This window comes from Podarcis vaucheri, assembly GCF_965113315.1.
Source record: "Podarcis vaucheri genome assembly, chromosome: 15".
NCBI classification, from domain to species: domain Eukaryota; kingdom Metazoa; phylum Chordata; class Lepidosauria; order Squamata; family Lacertidae; genus Podarcis; species Podarcis vaucheri.
Genome location: NC_138753.1, coordinates 46,440,671 through 46,459,421, shown reverse-complemented (window position 1 = coordinate 46,459,421; position 18,751 = coordinate 46,440,671). Strand labels below are relative to the sequence as shown.

At 47.5% G+C, this 18,751-nt stretch overlaps 1 protein-coding gene across 2 annotated transcripts in view; it reads right to left on the bottom strand.

Moving 5' to 3' along the window:
* Nucleotides 1-17,869, bottom strand: part of ADAM9 (ADAM metallopeptidase domain 9) — a 93,540-nt gene extending 75,671 nt beyond the window's left edge. For both annotated transcript variants that reach the window (XM_082200292.1, XM_082200293.1), the window contains exon 1: nt 17,708-17,869. In XM_082200292.1, coding sequence (XP_082056418.1) covers nt 17,708-17,801 — 94 coding nt within the window. In that variant the 5' untranslated portion in view covers nt 17,802-17,869. The remainder of the gene's footprint in view (nt 1-17,707) is intronic.
* Nucleotides 17,870-18,751: the final 882 nt, after the last annotated feature.

The window sequence follows — 18,751 nt, the reverse complement described above, 5'->3', positions numbered from 1 at the left end:
GTTTACTATGTTTCAACATAAATCTGGAGGTCCATTCCTACCCCCATGGTTAATGTGGAAGCAATGTCATGCAGTTCTGTGAAAGATGTAGTCAAAACCTGTCCCTCAGCCCTGGGATTCGTATGTTATACCTACAATGCCAGTCCCTTATTCTTACCTTTAATGTCCTGCAGGACGGACAGGGAACCTGTGGCTCACCAGCTATGGCGAGGGGAGCATGAGTGGGGTGGCATCGCTCACTGCTGTCCCACTCAGCACCATGAGGCTATAGAGCAACATGGCCCTACCTACACTGCCGCAGTCAAAGAGAATAAAAAAATTGTACAGTAGCACCTTAGAGGCCAACAAAGTTTGTTCTGGGTATAAGCTTCTTCAGATATTTAATTTTAATATTTGGTAAGAGTAAGAACCTTTTCCCCTTTTAAGGAGTGTGATTTGCCAAGGAAATTCAGCATTCCAAGTTCATTCATGCTGTAGTTTATTTGTGTCAAAGCTAATTTCTATTTCAACCCAGCGGGCACAAGGGACATTGCTACGTCTGTGCTCGGCACTTTGGGAGGCACCAATCAGAAGACTGCCAAAGCACCATTCCTTCTCCTGCTCCCCCCCCCCCCAAGCTTTGGGAAGTGTGTTTTACAGGCTTTCCTTGGCTGTGCACACCAATTGCCTGCAGGAAACAGGTCACACAGCCAAACGGAGTTTAACTGCCACCCATCAGCTGAAGTGCAAGGGTTAAAGCTTGTGTTTGCCACAGGTAACTGTTCTCTGGGAACAGACACCCAAAGCCAATGCAGAATTGTTGGCAGAGAGAAGCAAAGGGAATGATGATGATTTTGCACCCATTGCCCCGGGCACTCATGGCTCTGCAATCAGTACAGGTCCCACTTGTGCCCAGTAGGAGTGGAATCATTTTAATCACAAGTCAACAACACATGGACAATTTATACAGACAGACTGCTAACTGAGACTCCCTTTAAATCTAGTTCCTGGTGAAGATTTTGTTGGAACATGCCACATACCTGGCGGTTTGTCAGCTGTTATTTAAAAAAATTCTGGACTTCCAGCTCTGTTATTTAACAGTGTATCAAATTAAGCAGGATCAAATTAAGAGATTTCCACGGCCTTTCATTTTATTTTTCAAAAACAATCCTGTGCCTCAGGTGTTTATATATGATTAGGCCTGGAAACGATGCCTTATGAGGAACGGCTAAGGGAGCTGGGCATGTTTAGCCTGCAGAAGAGGAGGTTAAGGGGTGATATGATAGCCATGTTCAAATATATAAAAGGATGTCACATAGAGGAGGGAGAAAGGTTGTTTTCTGCTGCTCCAGAGAAGCGGACACGGAGCAATGGAGCCAAACTACAGGAAAGAAGATTCCACCTAAACATTAGGAAGAACTTCCTGACAGTAAGAGCTGTTTGACAGTGGAATTTGCTGCCCAGGAGTGTGGTGGAGTCTCCTACTTTGGAGGTCTTTAAGCAGAGGCTTGACAACCATATGTCAGGAGTGCTCTGATGGTGTTTCCTGCTTGGCAGGGGGTTGGACTCGATGGCCCTTGTGGTCTCTTCCAACTCTATGATTCTATGATTCTATGATTATGCATTATTCCAAACTTATACTGAACTTAAATAATTATTTCCAACTAGACACTGTTTTTTGTTTTTGTTTTACCTTCTGTGTCAGCACATATAAATTAGTCTTGCGTGATCCCACACAATTATCTCCCATCCGTCCCAGCCAGCATGGTCAACAGTCAAGGAGGAAGGCAGATGTAGTCCAAAACATCTGGAGACCCCCTTGATGAAGACTGCCTTCGGGTGTGGATGGCCAAACTGTGGCTCGGCAAACACAGGTAGCAGACAAATATTTCTAGCATGGCTCTCAGGCAGTTGAAAGGATAAGTCCAGGTTACAAAAACCAGCACTGACATTTGGCCTTCAACCAAGACTGTAAGACTCTGGTCAAAGACTGTCAGGCTTCCCACCTTTGGCCTTTAATGATCACAGCAAAAGAACAAAGCAACCATTTTCGGAATGGTGGTGTTCCCAATTAAGGATTCCACCCACTTCCCCCCTAGTCACTTCTGCGCCTTGCAACCCGATCTTGCAACCACTTTGCTTTCTGGGCTGCCGAGTCGGTTGACTCCCTGTCTCCCAGTTCTTCTTCTCCTAGCTGTTCACCCCCCAGTTCGTCCCAACTTTTGTCTTCAGAACTATGTGCCTCTGCAAACCAATGTTCTAAATCTATACTGTTCCACTGCTCCTGGGCAGCTTCAGGATCCTGGTCAGGAGCAGGGGGAGGCTCCCACCATTCCTCATCAGAGCAGTACTTCTCAGCCTGGTCTCTCACAAAAACTAGCTTTCCTGGATGGATATTGCAAAAGGATGAGGGGGCTGGCGGCTGAAGGACCAAATTCCTGTTCCTAAAATAAGCCCTAGTGCCAGAACATGCTGCTACAAATACCAACCCTCCAGACCTTTTTAGCTTTTTGGTTAGCAAAAATGCACTCATGTGGCCCAGGAGTCTCCACTTTCTGACCTCTCCAGGAAGACATGTCCCAGGATCACAGGGTGGCCATGTGTTCTGCTTTACAAAGGTCTGCTTTCCATTTGAAGGCATCCTATATTAGATGGGCTGTTCAGTCCATGTTCGCTTAAAGAACCCAGGGAGATGGGGGCTGGTTTGAAGTTGCCCAATGCCATGCGCATGTCCTAGTTTGCCTTCGTTTCTGGCCATGTGCAAATGGCAGGAGCACACACAGGAGGCCATTGTGCTACCATTGAGAAGCAGATAGCACAGGCTGCATAGGCAGTATGGGACATTGGCATTAGTGCACCAGCTATGCTGCCCAATGATGAACCGGAAAGAGCTAAGGCACTCTGGGTGTCTGGGAGGGATCACAGTTCCCCAAACACTCAGTCGCCCCCCCCCCAACTCAGAACTCTCTGGACACCCCCTGAGGTAAAGAGATGTTATCGAAGAGGGAAGCAGGGCCTGGGAAGGCTTATGCCAAAGTGCAGGATTGATACCGGCCTACCGGGTAGTGGGGACAGAAAAGGTGCTGCTCTTAACAAAAACAGTTCCTGCCTTGACTTTAATAACTTTGGCCTTTGTTCCGTCTCGAGATGGAGACAGGGTTCTAGGATTGAGGCTCTGTCAATGAGAAGGTCACCCAGGATGGACAGGCTTATCCTCCCAGCCAATGATGACTAGAGAAGGCCCAACGACTGCCACACGTGAACAGAGTTTGTACCCTACAACACCTTACAAAACCTTCTGCAGTTTCCAGGGGTTCCCTGGCAAAAATGCCAGGCTTCCTCAGCAACTGAATCAGAGAAGAAAGGCAGAGGTTTAAAAGGCAGAGAGATTCAAAAAGAGAGTCAAAAAGCAACAGCAAAATTCAATTGCCTCTGTAGGGGGAAGCGGGGGACTCTGTCCTTCCCTTGGGTAGTGAAATATGTTGTGCAGGTCAAGCTGCTCTTTGGATAATTGTAAATTACATTCTCTTATTATTCCTCCATAAATATATCATAGACGCCCCCCCCCCGTCCTTATAGACCAGGGGTCCCCAAACTTTTTAAACAGGGGGCCAGTTCACTGTCCCTCAGACACTGTTGGGGGCCGGACTATAGTTTGAACTTTTTAAAAACAAATTCCTATGCACACTGCACATATTTTATTTGCAGTGCACAAAAAGATCTTCATCTGAAACTGCTGCCAATCAGTGTAGGCGATACTGAGCTAGGTGGAACAATGTTTGGAAACTTGCTTAGGGCAAAAGGGTAGGAGGCTGAGGACATCTGGAGAGTGCGGCAGCTGGATCCAGCCAAAGCTCACTTCGCCTGGAGCACTCAAAGTGCGGACATGCACGATCTGTTCTCTCCTCCTATTTCCCAATTCCCAAAGAAAGGGAAGCGAGAAGGAGGGCGGGCCGGGGCTCACCTTTTTCTCCTTCCTTCCCACGGAACAAACCAGCGGAGGGAGGAAGGCTGGAGGGCTGCTGCTGCTACTGTTGCCACCTCAGGAAGAAAAGGCACGGGAAAAGGGGGTGGGGAAACGGCAGCCTTGCCCTGACTGGCTCCAAGGGGAGAGAGATCCAGCCAGGGAGACATAAGTACAGGAAAAGGAGCCGAGTTTCCCCCAGAGGAAGTGTGGGAGGGGGCTTGGAAGCATCGCTGAGAGCGAGCGGGACCACATTCTGAAGGGGAGAGGGGGAGAGAGTTAAAGCTTGAGGGGGGGGGAGAAGAAAGCTGACCCCCCCCCGGTCACCTGGGATCCCCTGCTCTCTTTCCCCAAACACTCCCAACCTGGAAAAACGAAAGCAGCCGAAGGGGAGGTGGCGCAAAAGAACTCGACTCAACAGAGCTGGGGGAGAAAATGTTTTGGAAAATAATAATAAAATATGTAGCTGCTGCCGCCAGATTGAACCCCTGGGAGGATTGGGGCCCGGAACAGAAGGAAGAGAAGCAGCACCCACCCCACTCCACAAAACCAGGCAGGCTGGCGAGGAAAGGGGGCCAGCGCCAGACCCTGCTCCGTGGGGCTTTCGGCATGGCGCCTCCTCCTCCGAGGAGACCCGCAAGTGGCAGAGGCGGCTGCCAAGGTAGGGGCGCTGCGACACAGCCAAATCAGATCAACGCCCGCCTTGTTTGTTCATGAGCAAGGCCCTGAGAGGTTACCCTGGTTTCAAGCGCGTTTCAGAGCTTGTAATGGAGAAATGGGGCAACGGTGATCCTGCGCCTCCTTCCATGGGGAGGGAATAAGGCGGCGGCGATGGCTCTGCCTGGGCGGGCCGGGTTCAGGACCCTGGTGGGCCAGATGTGGTCTGCGGACTGTAGTTTGAGGACCCCTGTTATAGACTGATCATCTCAAAAGGGCTCTTACTGCACATTCTATGATCAGGAAACCCATCTAAGAAGTCTGAACTCACTAAACAGATTAATTGAATCTGTTTGTGTTTTGGTTTTAGGCATCCTCTTTGTTTTTGATGTGTACTTCCTCTGTCCTTAATTTGTCCAAACATCTAAGCAATTACAAGTCCATTTAGGAGATGCTGGCATGAGAGCTTTTCCTACTTCCTGTTCTATACTATGAATAGGAATGGGGGCAATCAATTTAGTTTACATTTAAAGGCAAACCTACCTAACTTGGACTTCCCAGAATAATGCACAAACTGAAACACAGCTATCCTCTAAAAGCTGCACTTCTCCAAATTTTGGAACCAAAAGAATACATACAAAAATACATATTTTAGGGTAGGTGTGCATAAAAGTGCATATATTCATTAAAATAACATGAAAAATACATTATATTAGAAAAAACTGCTTTTCAAAAAAGTGTGTGTTAAGAAGAATTGCATATAAAAAGGTCTCTATTAAGAGAAATTCAGAGTAAAATGTTGGTGAATTTTTATGAGTTTTAAAAAATAAACAAATCACAAAATGGTGTTGAAATATGGAGAACTGAACTTTCAGGACAGACAAAAGGCAGCCCTTCTTCACACAGCTCATGGTTATGAAGGAATGGGTTTCCCAAACCCAAAACTGACTGTGCAGGCATTTTTAAACTGCACCAAAATCCCCATTTCTCCTTAGCTAAAATGCATAAACTTTAGCTGTTGAGCAAATGCAAAACAAGAACACAGCTCTCTCCCTTATCAGTTTGACGGCAAGACTGGCCTTGACTTTACCAGTAGAACAGATACAGACATATCTTATGTTCTGACCACAAATGACGGGGAGACCCAAGTCTGGGACTAACGCCAGAGCATGTTCTCGGAAGTAGTGACCTTTTGCTCCAAGATAGGAGTAGGAACAGGAATATCCTTTTATGGTCAGGAGTGCAGGAAGGAAATCCCTTTTATGGTTGAGAGTACCAGAGCAGGAACATATGTGATGTCAACCTGCATACATGGGCTGACGTGGTTGGAAGGAGGGAGAGGGTGCCTGGAGGATATAAATACTGCATGAAACTTGTCATTTCTTTGGACTTGCTGTGGACTAATCACGCAAGTGTCTTCTGCTATCCGGAGAGCAGAATAAACTCTTTCTTTGAACCAACTCGGTGTCATTTTGACTTCCTTCCTCCTGTCCCGGAGCAACGCAGACTCAATCAGTGAACAGTGAACTCCAATAAGGCTACATTTCTTGGTACGCACCAAGAAATGGCCGGGAATCCGTGTTCTCCGAGGACAGGACGAAGGACTGAGACGTCACTGCTAAGCGAACAGCTGGGTCGGCGTTGGTGGCTCCAAGCGCGCACCCTGCCATTTCTAGGGGGAGCCCCCACGCCGTATCTGAGTGGAGATGCAGCAGAGATGGAAGAAAGACAGACAGCAGCTGCACGGGAGAAGGGTACCCAGGGGAAAGGTAGGCTCCACAGCTTGTTTTGTGGGAGTCAGGGGTTTGATCAGCCCCGCCCAGTAGGAGCAGTAGGGTGCCGCTGGGTTCAACCAGTAGAGAGCAGTAGTGTGCCACTGGTTTGCCGGTATAAGAGCAGTAAAAAGTGCCACCGGCTTTGGGAAGTTTATGGGTAAAGGGGATTGGGGAGGTGCAGGAGGTTTGTATGTGTATGGGGTTTTGTATGTATGTGTATTTATTTGTGTATGGGGACACTCCAGTGAATGTTTTGAGTGGATGAGACGTTGGGGCTCAGAGCCACTGACGAAGCGAAGTGTGGTCCTTGTAAGCTGCGGTTCCTAGCGACGCGAGTCCGTCTAGGCCACTGACAGGACGCGGAGAAAGGTGACTGAGTGGGAAACAACGTTAGGTGGACGGCGTGTCCCAGAGGTTAAGGGAAAGAAAAGAAAAAAAGAAAAAGTAAACCAACCCCCTTGCAGTGCTTGTTCTTTTTAGACAATTGGAAATGTCAAGCTACAGTTGAAAAAAACCCCTTTAAGCTCCTTTCTGTATTCTGGCAGTGACCAGCATAGGTGCGTCCAGTTGGCTTGTATTATATTGGCAACACGTGGGGTCCGGGGGAAAAAAATATATGTGCTCTGCAGAGGCGCCAGGAATAGAACCCTGCATGAAGGGGTTCTCAATTCTGCCACATCTACTGTGCTGCATCTTAGGGGGTTGGGAAACAGACCTTAAAACACGTAGAATCTTGCAGAGTACAAGTATATATATATATAAAAGGATTATTTGGTGTTTAACATTAAAAGTGACATGAGTTGCTAATGAGGTCAAATTTTATATTTTCATGATAAAGGTGGGAAGGTTTCAATTACTAATAAAATCATGTACTGGTTTCAGAATTTGAATGTCATCAATTCACTGTGCTTTGAGCTACCGTATTTTTCGCCCTATAAGACGCACTTTTCCCCCTCCAAAAATGAACAGGGAAATGTGGGTGCGTCTTATGGGGCGAATGCAGGCTTTCGCTGAAGCCTGGAGAGCGAGGGGGGTCGGTACGCACCGACCCCTCTCGCTCTCCAGGCTTCAGGAAGCTATCCGCTAGCTGTGGGAGACCCAGCTCTCCCAGGGCTAGCGGAGAGCTTGCCTGCACCCAGAAGCTTGGGGCGCGCTGAGCTCAGCACACCCCAAGCTTCGGGATTAGCGCAGGGGTCCGCTAGCCCTGGGAGAGCCACGCGGCTCTCCCAGGGCTAGCGGACTGCTTGCGCGCACCCAGAAGCTTGGGGCGCGCTGAGCTCAGCACGCCCCAAGCTTCGGGATTAGCGCAGCGGTCCGCTAGCCCTGGGAGAGGCGCCCGGCTCTCCCAGGGCTAGCGGAGACCTTGCCGGCACCCAGAAGCTTGGGGCGCGCTGAGCTCAGCACGCCCCAAGCTTCGGGATTAGCGTAGCGCACCTGGGGGGAAAATAAATTTTTTCCCCTTTATTTCCCCCCCAAAAAACTAGGTGCGTCTTATGGGCCGGTGCGTCTTATGGGGCGAAAAATATGGTACTTGGTATGTTAAGATGTTTTTGTTAATAAGATTGTTTCTTATTGACTCTGTTGCATAAGGTACCCTGGTGGATTTAGAAACCGCTTGTTAAAAGTTGATCAAAAGTAAAAATGTACAAATGTATGGGAAAAGGTAGTGCTGTCAAAAGGGATGGGGTTTTAACCCCCCCCCCATCCCATGTTCAGACAGATGAGAAGTGAGAGGGTTACGGGGACAAAGCAGTAAATTATCCCCCTTGCAGTGTCTGTGTTTAACACAGAAACAAAGAGGCTATGCAGCCCTTGGTGGAGTCTGGAAACCAGGTTAAAATGGGGCCAGAGAACAGTCAGGAAAATTACAAATTACCAAATATTGCATAGCAGGCCAACCCCCCAGAGCAAGAGTACCTGTGTCATTTAAACATATGGCCTCTTTTGTTATCATAGAGGTGGTTCTGTAAATTTGACACACCTTTACATCTTGCAGGTAGCAGCAAAAGGGAATTTGCAATACTTGCAGACCTGTGTTTTAAAACTTAAAGGGGCGTGCAAGTTAGATTTTATTATAAATCTCAGCTCAGTTTAAAATAAGGAATAGCACACTATTTGATACCAAAATTGATTTTTGCACTACCTTTCTTCTGATATATTTTTGAAATGTGTATAATTTTTATTTGTAAAAGGGATGAACAATTGTATGCAGAAGGTGAAGTAGTGGTCTGGGCTGGAGAAGGTAGAGGGAAGTAGAAAAGAAGGTGAGAGTGTTTTTGCTGATTAGTATTAATGAAATTAATATATTAAAATGCTATTATTGAGAGAGAGTTTACTAAATATAGTAAAAGCTGAATTGCATAAAGGCTGTGTGTGACCAGCGACACACTTAGTCAAAGTCTTGCATGTGCTGTTAAAATGCACTCAGATTATTCGTTGAGGTTTTCATGAGTAAAAACCAGCTTTTAATGAATTCTGAATTAAGAATTAAGAATATAATATATTATGGAGCAGCCCTCTTTTTGGCTGGCTGGACAGCTAACCATCCATAAATTAACAGCAAGATTAGGGACCTGGAATATTGTTTGTGCTCTTTTTAGTATGTCCCTCCCATGAAAGATACTCCTTGGATATCTATTAATTGAAAATTGAGATGGGCCTTTTTGATTTCTAAGTGTACATGCCAGGAGAGGTCTTAGGCAAAATAACTTTTATTTCCCTGTTCACATTAGGCTGTGAAAAGTGTCCAATGCTTTGAAATTTTCCTTCTCTGAAACACACATATACTCAGGGTAGTTGCCAGAATCAAAAGGTGTCAAATGCATTAGTAACAGCAGAATCAAGATGTTGATAGACAAAATACCCCAATGCTTATTGATAAGGTGATTCCTCCTAGGTTTCTCTTGGGTGAAAGGCAATATTGAACAAAGTTACCTTATGTTCGGTTCCTTTGAAGGAAAAGAAATGCTGCTTTGAATAGCAAATGTGTGTATTGGGAAACTGGGACCTTAATTCATAACGCAAATAACACACACCAAGCAAGAGGCCCCACTGTCTGTGTTCATTCGTTAGTGGTTTGTGCCCTTCTTTGTGGTTTCAAATATGGAAGTTATCAGGCACTTCTTCTTATCAGGGCTGCTGATGTCATATGCTTTCGTAGCCTTCTCCGACATGGTGGTGTTCCCTAAAATGTTCCTAGTTCTCTAGGTCAGATATATAGTTTCACATTATGAAAAGGAACAAGCAGGAACCTTTCCCCTAAACGGTGTCTTGGTACCTGCTCTCTCAACCCCCCCCCCCAATCTGCTCTACATAGGATTGAATTAAATATATATGAAAAAAAGAAAGAAAAAAGTTGGTGTTAAAGAGTTCAGTTGCACTCTGTCTCCTTCTGTGTGTAATATACAGATGCAGAAATGAGTTTATATTTAGTCAGCATGAGTTGCTTATTCCTCCTGTTTAATAGGAATACCCTTTCTGACTGTCATCATATGTTTTCGTATAAGAAAATTCAGCCATACAGCAGGTAGCACTTAACTTATTGTTGTACCATAATTCTAACTGAACCACTGTCCCAAGTCAATTAAGTACGTGAATATGTATATCAAGATTAAATCATTTGCAGATAAATAATAGATAATAATAGGGAAAACTGGGAAGGACTGTCCTACAGTTTATTCAAAAGGTCAATCAACTTTCAAATGCAGCCCAACAGAACACCCTTTCGCAGTAAATATTCTGCAGAAAGAATTTAAAACAGAAGCATATCTTAAAAGGCAAAGGTAGGATAATCACGGTAATATGCTACCTTCCAAGAGGATCTCATTCTTTTGTGATTTAATCTCTGCTTGCAATTTGTGTGTGTGTATTCTACAATCACATTTATCCCTGCAGAAGAGCCACATGTTTTGTATGTGCTTTTAAGCTTTCTGTTTGTGTGAATGATTTCAGATGCCAGATCATCACCTGTGTTACCTTGTTAACGTACTTCCTCTTTGTGTCAGTGTCACACACACACACACACACACACACACCAAAAGGGAGAGAGAGGGAGGATGAGAGGGGGGAATGATGTTGGGATTGAATAATTTAGAATGGACTTAAGAAAAGGAGGTGAAGTAGACAAAAGGACAGTAAAAAAGACATCTGAAGGCAACCCTGTTTAGGGAAGCTTTTAATGTTTGATGTATCATAGTATTTTAATATTCTTTTGGAAGCCGCCCAGAGTGGCTGGGGAAACCCAGCCAGATGGGAGGGGTATAAATAATAAATTATTATTATTATTATTATTATTATTATTATTATTATTATTATTAAAAGGGGTGTTTCAGTATATAAGATCATATAGTGATAAAGTGGGCCTTTGGTCCTGAGGGCAGCTGAGTACAGGGATGGGAATTGGCTGAAGAAACAGAAGGCATTAAAGGGGTAATGGGGCCCTTTGGATGTCCAGCAGTCCTTTGTTGGGCTCAAATTGTCATTTTGTGTGTGTGTGTTGAATATATGCTATATGGTGATTTGTGGACCTAGTAGGTGTCTAAAGCCATTTGCACATGGTGAAATATGTTTTTATCAAGGTAATTTTATCAAGGTAATTGTTAGACCCTGTTGATGACCAACCCATAGCCTATTTGTCTGGAAAATTAACCACTACGGAACAAGGTTTGCCTCCCTGCATGTGAGCAGTAGTGGCGGCTGCCACTGACTAAAAGAGAACTGACAGGTTCACCTTTGGACAAGAAACTATGTGCATCACTCCTCATGCTGTGCCAGCATTGGTGGACACGAAAGGAACTTATTTTTCTATCCCAAGCAGAGATGATGAAGCGCCTAGCAGCTGACTTATACTGCCCATGCACCCGCGGTTGCAGCTGCGAATTACTGAGACTCTTAACCTGGTTACCTATGGGAGAGAATGGGCCTCCAACACCTGACTGCATATATTCCAGCAGGCCTGATTTGAAGGATGAAGCAAGCCCCAGGCAGTATGAGATTGGACTGCTATGATTGACCTACACCAACCCCTTCAACTCACCATCTCTCGGTGCCCTACAGACACCGCCTCACGCTTCTCCTCACCGCATCGGCTCGGCGTCCACCAGACGACCGCCCTGCTGGTGCCACCCCTGGAAACTGGCATCTCTACGCACGGCAAGAGAAAATTCCAGTGTGGACTAAAAGAGGAAGGTATTAGGAAATAGATATATATCCCTGTGCCCAAATGATGCAGGTAGGGCTGAGGGGGAACATGGTTTTGGCCGGGATAGTGATCTTCTTATTTCTGGTCATCACTGCGCCCACACCACTTAAGGTAACCCAGCGGCTAATGAGAGAATGGGGTGCCCGCAACACGCAGAAATGGAAGCCTATTCTGCAAAACCGAACCAATTGCACGGTCTGCACCCGGGACCTCTCGCACTCTGTGACCTACAGATGCTTTGGGAGGAGTACCCCTCCTCCCTGTGCCTTGGAATGAGTCCTCAGTTACGGCCCCAATTTTGGGTTCCGCCGGATTTTGGGCTGCATTAAATTTGACAGAAGGAGCCTGTGGCTTTAACATTTCTGACCATGGTGTAGCTATTCGACACCTGGCAACAGAAAGAGAGAAAGTAGCCCATGCTCCTGTCCCAACCAGGAAGGGATGGGACATGTCTTGGTTGACTGAGTGGCTTCCAAACCTTGGGTGGCTTAGAGGACTTGTAATGATGTTAATGGACTAATCTTGCTTCTTTTCTGCTCCTGTATACACTGCTTAATGCAATGCTTGCAAAATATGATGTGTAAAATGATGTCACGAATGATTCGGCCCCAGATTATAGCAGTGACACGAGAATACCAGCCAGTACCTTGGGACGAGCCGAAAGGCTGTCCAAAAGAAGAGGAGGAAATGAAGGAATGGGTTTCCCAAACCCAAAACTGACTGTGCAGGCATTTTTAAACTGCACCAAAATCCCCATTTCTCCTTAGCTAAAATGCATAAACTTTAGCCGTTGAGCAAATGCAAAACAAGAACACAGCTCTCTCCCTTATCAGTTTGACGGCAAGACTGGCCTTGACTTTACCAGTAGAACAGATACAGACATATCTTATGTTCTGACCACAAATGACGGGGAGACCCAAGTCTGGGACTAACGCCAGAGCATGTTCTCGGAAGTAGTGACCTTTTGCTCCAAGATAGGAGTAGGAACAGGAATATCCTTTTATGGTCAGGAGTGCAGGAAGGAAATCCCTTTTATGGTTGAGAGTACCAGAGCAGGAACATATGTGATGTCAACCTGCATACATAGGCTGACGTGGTTGGAAGGAGGGAGAGGGTGCCTGGAGGATATAAATACTGCATGAAACTTGTCATTTCTTTGGACTTGCTGTGGACTAATCACGCAAGTGCCTTCTGCTATCCGGAGAGCAGAATAAACTCTTTCTTTGAACCAACTCGGTGTCATTTTGACTTCCTTCCTCCTGTCCCGGAGCAACGCAGACCCAATCAGTGAACTCCAATAAGGCTACAGTTAAACTATGGGACTTGCTCTCACAAGAGGCAATGATGGCCACCAATTTTGATGGCTTTAAAAGAGGATTAGACGAGTTTATGGATCCGTGGTTCCTTCTCCACAGTCGCAGGCAGCATCCTTCTCAATGCCAGTTCCTGGGAGCCGCAGGTGGGCAGAGGGTGGCACTTGCTCGGGGGTTTCCCATCAGAGACATCTGGTTGGCCACTGTGGGAACAGGAAGCTGGACTAGATAACCCATGGGTCTGATCCAGAAGGAGCTTCAAATTCCAAAATGCACCCTGCCTATACAAATAGGGTGGGCCTCCCTCCAATATTATAATCATGAAAACAGCACCTCAAACAAGGGCGAGGAACCTCAGTTAGACCCAGCAGGGATCCGAATGTGGACCACAAGATGGTTCTTCCCCAGCCCTGCCCACCTGCTTCGTATCTGACATCATCTGACATTAACGTTTTTTCCTCTGGGAGCAGAGCCTGCATTTGGCACCTTAAAAATTTGCTACCATATGTCAGCCGATCCTTGTCTATCCCTGCCAAAATGGGGAGGGGGCTACATTCAGCACTGAATTTAAAGATTTGTTATTTTATGTAAATTGCTTTGGAAATTCTTGCTAGGCCAGCAAAGTAGCATAAAAATGTATTTATAAATAAAATAGATAAAGAGGTTCCAGGTTAAAGGGCCTGGATGGGATAGCCCCTGGGAACCACATGAAGAACCTGGTGTTTCATGGTGGAAGAAATGTGGGATATGAAAGAAGGAGGGAAGGACGGAAACCTTTAAAGTGTTGTTAAAGTCACTGAACTTAACTGTAATATATGCCATTTTAAAGCCTGTAGTTGTGGGGTGGGGGGGGGGGGAGAAGGTGGTGGAAGAATCAAACTGCCATTATCCCATCACAGGAACACAGGAAGCTGCCTTATACCAAGTAAGACTGTTGGTCCACACTGACCAGGATTCCAGGCATCCCCACCAGGAGATGCCATTGGAGACGGAACCTTCTGCATGCAGAGCAGATGCTCTGTCCCTGAGCTATGGCCCTGGCATGTCAAATGACCAGCAAATAATTAAAAAATGGTGACCATGGTGACCAAGAAAATGAGCTGTAAACTAGAAGTCCCCAGATCAAAACTCACTTCTGCCATGAACAACTATATAGGCAGGTCTCTCTCTCAATCCCCTCCCTCTCACAAACTATGTAGCATTTCACAGGTTGTTATCATGTGTATTTTATTGATTGATAGAAAAAAATAGTTATATACTGCTGTATCATAAAGATATATCATAGCAGGTTACAACAATATAAAAACATAAAACCAAATAATAATATCATAAAGAGTTAAAAGCAAGTTAAGGGCAAAAATACAATAAAAACAAGTACTGAGTTCTCATATGCCCTAACACTCTATTGAATAAATGCTATACAGGGGGGACACTCTACCCTGCACTAGCGTGCCTTCCATACATTTCAAAGTGATCTGAACAGCAGAGCTTCCAAGCAGCTTGAGCCCCCCAGGAAGCAGCCCCAGGCAACTGCACAGAAGGACAAAGGGCGCTGTCAAGAGGATAAGCCCCAGTCGGAAACAGCAGCTTCCCTATGGGAACCAATTGCTGCGGAATAACAGCAAAGAGGAAGGCTGCATTCAAGCTGAGCTCCTGGACTTCTCGAATCATCTGACAGGCCACTCTGGAAAATAGGGTGCTGAACTTGGTCTGATCCACCAGGGCTCAGGAATACCTTTTTTGGTATATCACTGTGGGTTAAACCACAGAGCCTAGGACTTGCCAATCAGAAGGTCAGCGGTTCGAATCCCCACGATGGAGTGAGCGCCCGTTGCTCGGTCCCAGCTCCTGCCAACCTAGCAGTTCGAAAGCACGTCAAAGTGCAAGTAGATAAATAGGTACCGCTCCGGCGGGAAGGTAAACAGCGATTCCGCATGCTGCTCTGGTTCACCAGAAGCGGCTTAGTCATGCTGGCCACATGACCCGGAAGCTGTACGCCGGCTCCCTTGGCCAATAAAGCAAGATGAGCGCCGCAACCCCAGAGTCGGTCACGACTGGACCTAATGGTTAGGGGTCCCGATACAACTTTGAACCAAGATACGGGGGGAAATACGTCCAACCCCAACCTCCCCAACCAGCCACTGCAAGAGCATCCTGTGGAGCCCATCCAAAGATTCCTTCTAGAACTGGTCCACTTCCTTGGAACTCCCTTGCACTGCACATCAGAGAAACACCTCCTCTAAGGTGTTCCTGATTTTTAATACTATAGAATCATAGAAATGTAGAGTTGGAAGAAATCTCGGGGTCATCCAGTACAACCTCCTGCAATGCAGGAATCTCAGCTAGATTTTATAACCAACCTCTGCTTAAAAGCCTCCAGTGAAGGAGAGTCCACAACCTACCAAGCAGTGACTAGGGGGACTACATTGGTCCCCAACATGTTTCCAGTAAATTAGAGTATTAAAGTATTAATCTCTGGTGCCTCCTTCCCAAAGCCTGGGAAGCTTTTGCTCAGCTTAAGGAAGGAGGCACAATGCTCACATGAGACATCACAATGTCACGACGGCACCCCAACCCCATTGCCCTCACAAGCTGGCATCTCTGACACTGTCCCCCTACAAAAAAATTCACTGTACGCCCCGAGGGAGAATGTCCCACTGGCAAACAGCTCTAATGGTCAGAAAGATTTTTTTCAAATGCTTAGTTGGAATCTCCTTTCTTGTACAGTGGTGCCTCGCAAGACGAAATTAATTCGTTCCGCAAGTCTCTTCGTCTTGCGGGTTTTTCGTCTTGCGATGCACGGTTTCCCATAGGAATGCATTGAAAATCAATTAATGCGTTCCTAGGGAAACCGTCTTCAGACCTCTTCTGAAGGCTGGGGGGGGGGGGATAAAGGCTTTTCTTCCCACCCCCAGCATTTTAAAAAACCCCGGGACAGCGGAGGACTTCTCCGCTGTCCGGGCAATCTTAAAATGCTGGCGGGCGGCATTTTAAAATCGCCCCGGGACAGCGGAGGACTTCTCCGCTGTCCGGGGCGATTTAAAAGCCCCTGGGAAGGCAGGCAGGGGGGACAAAGACTTTTGCCCCCCGCCAGCCTTCAGAAGGTGTTCCCGCCCCCCTGCCCCGCTTCGGAGCACCGTTCCGAAGCGGGGCGGTGGGGGAAGGTGTTCCCACCCCCCCGCCCCGCTTCGGAGCACCGTTCCGAAGTCGGGCGGTGGGGGAAGGTGTTCCCACCCCCCGCCCCGCTTCGGAGCACCGGGAGAAGCGATCTCCCCGCAGCCCCTTGCTTCAAAAGAGGTCCGGGGGCAGCGGGGAAGAAGCACTGCGCTTCGCGCTGCCCCCGGACCTCTTTTGAAGCAAGGGGCTGCAGGGAGAAGCGATCTCCCCGCAAACCCTTGCTTCAAAAGAGGTCCGGGGGCAGCGGGAAGCGCTTCGCGCTGTCCCCGGACCTGGGGCTGCGGGGAGAAGATCGCTTCTCCCCGCCGCCCCTTGCTTCAAAAGAGAAGACCCGCTGTCCCCGGGGCAAGCTTCGTTTTGCGAAGCAAGCCCATAGGGAAATTCGTCTTGCGAGGCAACTCGAAAACGAAAAAACCTTTCGTTTTGCGAGTTTTTCGTCTCGCGAGGCGTTCGTCTTGCGGGGTACCACTGTAACTTGAAGCCATTGGTTCAGGTCTTAGCTCTTGAACAGGAGAAAACAAGCTTATTCAATCCTCCATGTGACAGCCCTTAAGATATTTGAAGATGGCTATCCTATCTCCTCTCAATCTCTTTTCCAGACTAAACATTTCCAGCTCCTTCAACTGTTCCTCACAAGGCTTGGTTTCCAAACCCTGGATCATATTGTTCGTCCTGCTCTGCACACCTTCCAGCTTGTCAACATCCTTCTTAAACTGTGGTGCCCAGAACTGGACACAGTATTCCATGTGTGTTTTGACCAAGTGGTAATACGACTTCCCTTGATCTGGATACTAGACTTCTGTTGATGCAGCCTAGAATAGCATTAGCTTTTTTTGCTGCTGCATCTGTGGACTCATGTTCAGCTTGTGGTCCACCAAGACCCCTAGATCCTTTTCACATGTACTGTTAGTAAGCCAGGTGTCCCCCATCTTATATTTGTGTATTTGGTTCTTCCCATCTAAGTGCAGAACCTGACATTTGTCCCTATTGAAATTATTTTTATTAGCTTGGGTCCAGTTCTCCAATCTGTTAAGGTCATTTTGAATTCTGATTCTGTCTTTTGCAGCATTAGCTACCCCTCCCAGTTTGGTGTCATCTGCAAATTTGATGCGCATGCTCCCAATATTATTTTAAACTTTGTATATTTATATTGTTTTTATATATTGAATTGTTTTAACTGTTTTCAATTGTGCAACGGTTTCATATATGACTTACTAGATTGTAAATGGCTTCCGAATGCCTTCTTGGAAGGGATTCTTAAAAGAAAGAAAGAGCTTTTGCCTGCCCGCAATAATTGACCAAACATTTCCCTGCTTCCCCAGGCGCTGCTCCGACCAAGGCTTGCTTAGAGTGCCAAGCGCCCGCGCGCGCCCGCCCGCAGGATCTCCGGGATGGCGAGTCCCCTCCACAGGCGGGCGCGGGTGAGGCATCCCGGCTTCCTTGCCAAGGTTCCCGAGCGGAAGAGGGAGAAGAGGGTGGCGCTTCTGCCCAGGGGATCCGCGGGGCAGGATCGGGGAGGGGGAGGCTTGGCTCTCGCTCCTCGGAGATCCCCGGCTGGCGCGCGCCGAGGGGCGGGGAGGTCGCCGGCCAAAGAGAGCTCCGACGCTCGGAAGGAGGGGAAGGGAAGGGGGTCCGGACTCACCTGGCCGGTCGGCCTGCGCAGGCAGCGCCCCGAAGAGCAGCAGCAGCAGCAGCAGCAGCAGCCAGCAGCTCCGCGCGGCCCGCACCATCCCCATCCCCGCGCCCGGATCGGGGCTCCGAGCAGCGGCCCCTCCGCTTCTGGAGCGTGCGCGGCGCGGCCTCCCAGTCCCGGGACCACCCCCGGGGAGGAGCCGGCTCCGCCCCGCCCGCCCGAGGGCGCCGGAGGGCAGGACGACGAAGCGGGGAAGAGCGGGAGGGCCAGCGGCCCAAGAGGTCCGGCCGGCGGCCCGGCGGAGCAGCGCAGCCGCCGACGAGAGGACTCTCCCGACATGGACAAGCGGAGCCCCGCCAGACGCGCGTCCCCTTGGAATGCGCCCTCGAGCCGCCGCCTCCGTTCGCTTGGCTGTTCTGTTCTGCTTGGGGGGTTGGAATATTCCTGGAGCCCCAGATGAAAAAAATGTCTGTTTAAAAAAGGAAATGCATATATAACTGAAGGCAAATTAGCCAAGGCTTGGTAGGCATTTACTAATCTGAAATATTAACGATTGAAAGACCATAGTACAGTGGTACCTCGGGTTAGAGACTCCGCTAACCCAGAAATAGTACCTCGGGTTAAGAACTTTGCTTCAGGATGAGAACAGAAATTGCACGGCGGTGGCACAGCAGCAGGAGGAGGCCCCATTAGCTAAAGTGGTGCTTCAGGTTAAGAACAGTTTCAGGTTAAGAGCGGACCTTCGGAACGAATAAAGTACTTAACCCGAGGCACCACAGTACCGTGTTTCTACTCAGCTCTTTTAAGAACACAAAAAGCCTTGGGTTAGATCAGGGATTGAAAACCTGAAGCAAAAATGCATTTATAAGAGGGGGAACTGTTTGCAAAAATGTGTTTTATTAGATGAAATGCTTACAAAAATGCTGTTGAATTTTATGGCGAACAATGCAAAAATATGGTGATCTAAACTGGAAAGAACTGAAGGAAACTAAACTTGAGAGATCCAGCCATCCCTAGTATGAAAGAGGGAGAATTTTGGTTCCAGTGTGGGCA